The 2,034-nt window shown below is 64.9% G+C and overlaps 1 protein-coding gene across 1 annotated transcript in view; it reads right to left on the reverse strand.

The window, feature by feature from the left end:
• Positions 1-243: 243 nt before the first annotated feature.
• CTRB1 (chymotrypsinogen B1) overlaps positions 244-2,034 on the reverse strand; it is a 2,872-nt gene continuing 1,081 nt past the window's right edge. Inside the window, exons 4-7 of the mRNA XM_006755757.2 lie at positions 1,772-1,850; positions 1,289-1,469; positions 1,074-1,207; positions 244-462 (exon numbers count right to left, since the gene is read on the reverse strand). Coding sequence (XP_006755820.1) covers positions 301-462; positions 1,074-1,207; positions 1,289-1,469; positions 1,772-1,850 — 556 coding nt within the window. The 3' untranslated portion in view covers positions 244-300. The remainder of the gene's footprint in view (positions 463-1,073; positions 1,208-1,288; positions 1,470-1,771; positions 1,851-2,034) is intronic.

The raw sequence follows: 2,034 nt of genomic DNA on the forward strand, positions 1-2,034 counted from the left end.
TCCTCTGAATGCCACTCCCCGGCACCAGGCCAAGCCAAGCACACTGAGCAGGGGGTGGATGGTGAGCACCCTGCAGCCCAGGTGGGAGCTGGGGGCCAAGGTCCCATCCATCTGCCTGGCCACTCTGGGGAGGTGACGAAGGAGGGACCCTCCCGGGACCCCCTGCACCAGGTGGAGTGAAGGCCCAAGTTCAGGGGCAGAGTGAGGCCTTACAGGCCCTGACACAAGAGACGGAGGCCAGCAACGTGTTTTCACGGGTTTATTGAGCTTTGTGGGAGCAGGGCTGGCAGGGCCAGGGCCTCAGTTGTCGGCCAGGATCTGCCGCACCCAGGGCATGAGCTCCGTGACCCGGGCGTACACGCCAGGGCTGGAGGTGGAGCAGGTGCCGCTGCCCCAGGACACGATGCCCACCAGGGTCCAGGCTCCATCCTTCTGGCAGACCAGGGGGCCACCAGAGTCGCCCTGTGGGAGGAGGAGAGGGCTTGGGTCTGGCAGCCCAGGTCGCCGGGCTCAGAGGCCCCTGGATGGTTCCCAGAGCCCAGTCCGGGGCCTGGCAGCACTACACCCAGACCCGTCTCCTGGAAGGATTATGGGAACCTGAGCAGCTCTTTTAGCTCATGGCCCAGAAGTCGGGTCCACCCCAGGGTGAGGTTCTGTGATGGAGGCTCACAACGCTGGTTTGATAGGAGGGAAGCAAGGGCTGTGGGGCCACGGTGAGGAGCAAGGGCTGCTTCCGGAGCCCTGGGCGCCCGTTCCTTGCCCCGGCGGTGCCCTACACAGCTCCAGGAGGTGCTGTTTGCTCAGAACTCGACATCCATGGAATCTTGGATTGTGGTGGCCCCAAGCCTCACCGAGTCGGTGGTGGCCCGCCAGGAGGTCCTCCCCAGCCTCAGCTAGGAGCACCCAGGAAGGAGCCCGCCTGCTCCCCACTTCCCTCTGCCCACGCCCCTGGCCTGGGCTCTTGCCTGAACCCACCCCAGCCACAACCAGGTGGGAGGTTCTGAAGAGAAAGGAGGGGGTTCCTGCTACAAGGCGGGGAGGGAGGGGTGCAGAGCGAGCCCAGGCAGCCATACCATGCAGGAGGAGACGCCGCTGGCGCCGGCGCAGACCATGAGGTCGGTGATCTTGTTGCCCCAGAACTTCTTGCAGCTGGCGTTGGACAGGAGGGGCAGGGCCGCCTGCTGCAGCTTGTCGGGGGTGTTGGCATCTGGAAGGGCCGGTGGTGGTCAGCACCAGCAGCCCCCCTGCCCGCAGCCTCCACCTGCAGCCCGCCCACCGGGTCACTCACTGTTGTGTTTGGTCAGGCCCCAGCCAGTGGTGGCGCACAGGGTGCCGGCGGGGAAGTCATCGGCCTCGTCGGGCAGGCACACGGCGGACACGGTCTGGGAGAAGCGGGCGGGCGTGGCCAGCTTCAGCAGGGTGATGTCGTTGTTGACGGTGAACATGTTGAACTTGGGGTTCTTGAACACCTGAGATGGGGCGGACAGCCACAGTTGGGGTCTGAGCAGAAACCAACCCAGGGCTGGGTCACCCTCATCGCCTCCGTCCCCTCTGACCACGGGCCGCTTCAGCCCGGCAGCTTCTTTCAGGGCCCAGGACGGAGGGGCCCACCCCCCTGCATGGAACCTCACCCCCTGCTTTCTGCTTTTGCCCGTCTGGATGGAGTATTGGGTGACCGGGGGGAACTTGGCTTCCTTTACTTCCCCGCAGCCCAGGGCTTTCTCAGGGTGTTGGCCCAGCCCGTTAGCCCGCCCTGCCGGGGCCACCTTACCTTGGCGATCTTCAGCACCTGGGTGTCCTCAGCGTCTGAGCCCTGGTCGAACTCCCCGGCCACAACCAGGTGGGAGGTTCTGAGGAGAGAGGAGGGGGTTCCTGCTATGAGGTGGTGAGTGTGTGTGTGTGTGTGTGTGTGTGTGTGTGTGTGTGCGTGCTGATCAGAGACAGGAGCTCCGAATGTCAACAGCTGCCCCGGGACAGCTGTGCCACAGCCTGTGAGTGTTTCCTTCCCAGTGACCCCTGGGAGACCAGCAAGAC

Source organism: Myotis davidii, unplaced genomic scaffold, assembly GCF_000327345.1.
Source record: "Myotis davidii unplaced genomic scaffold, ASM32734v1 scaffold453, whole genome shotgun sequence".
Lineage (NCBI taxonomy): Eukaryota > Metazoa > Chordata > Mammalia > Chiroptera > Vespertilionidae > Myotis > Myotis davidii.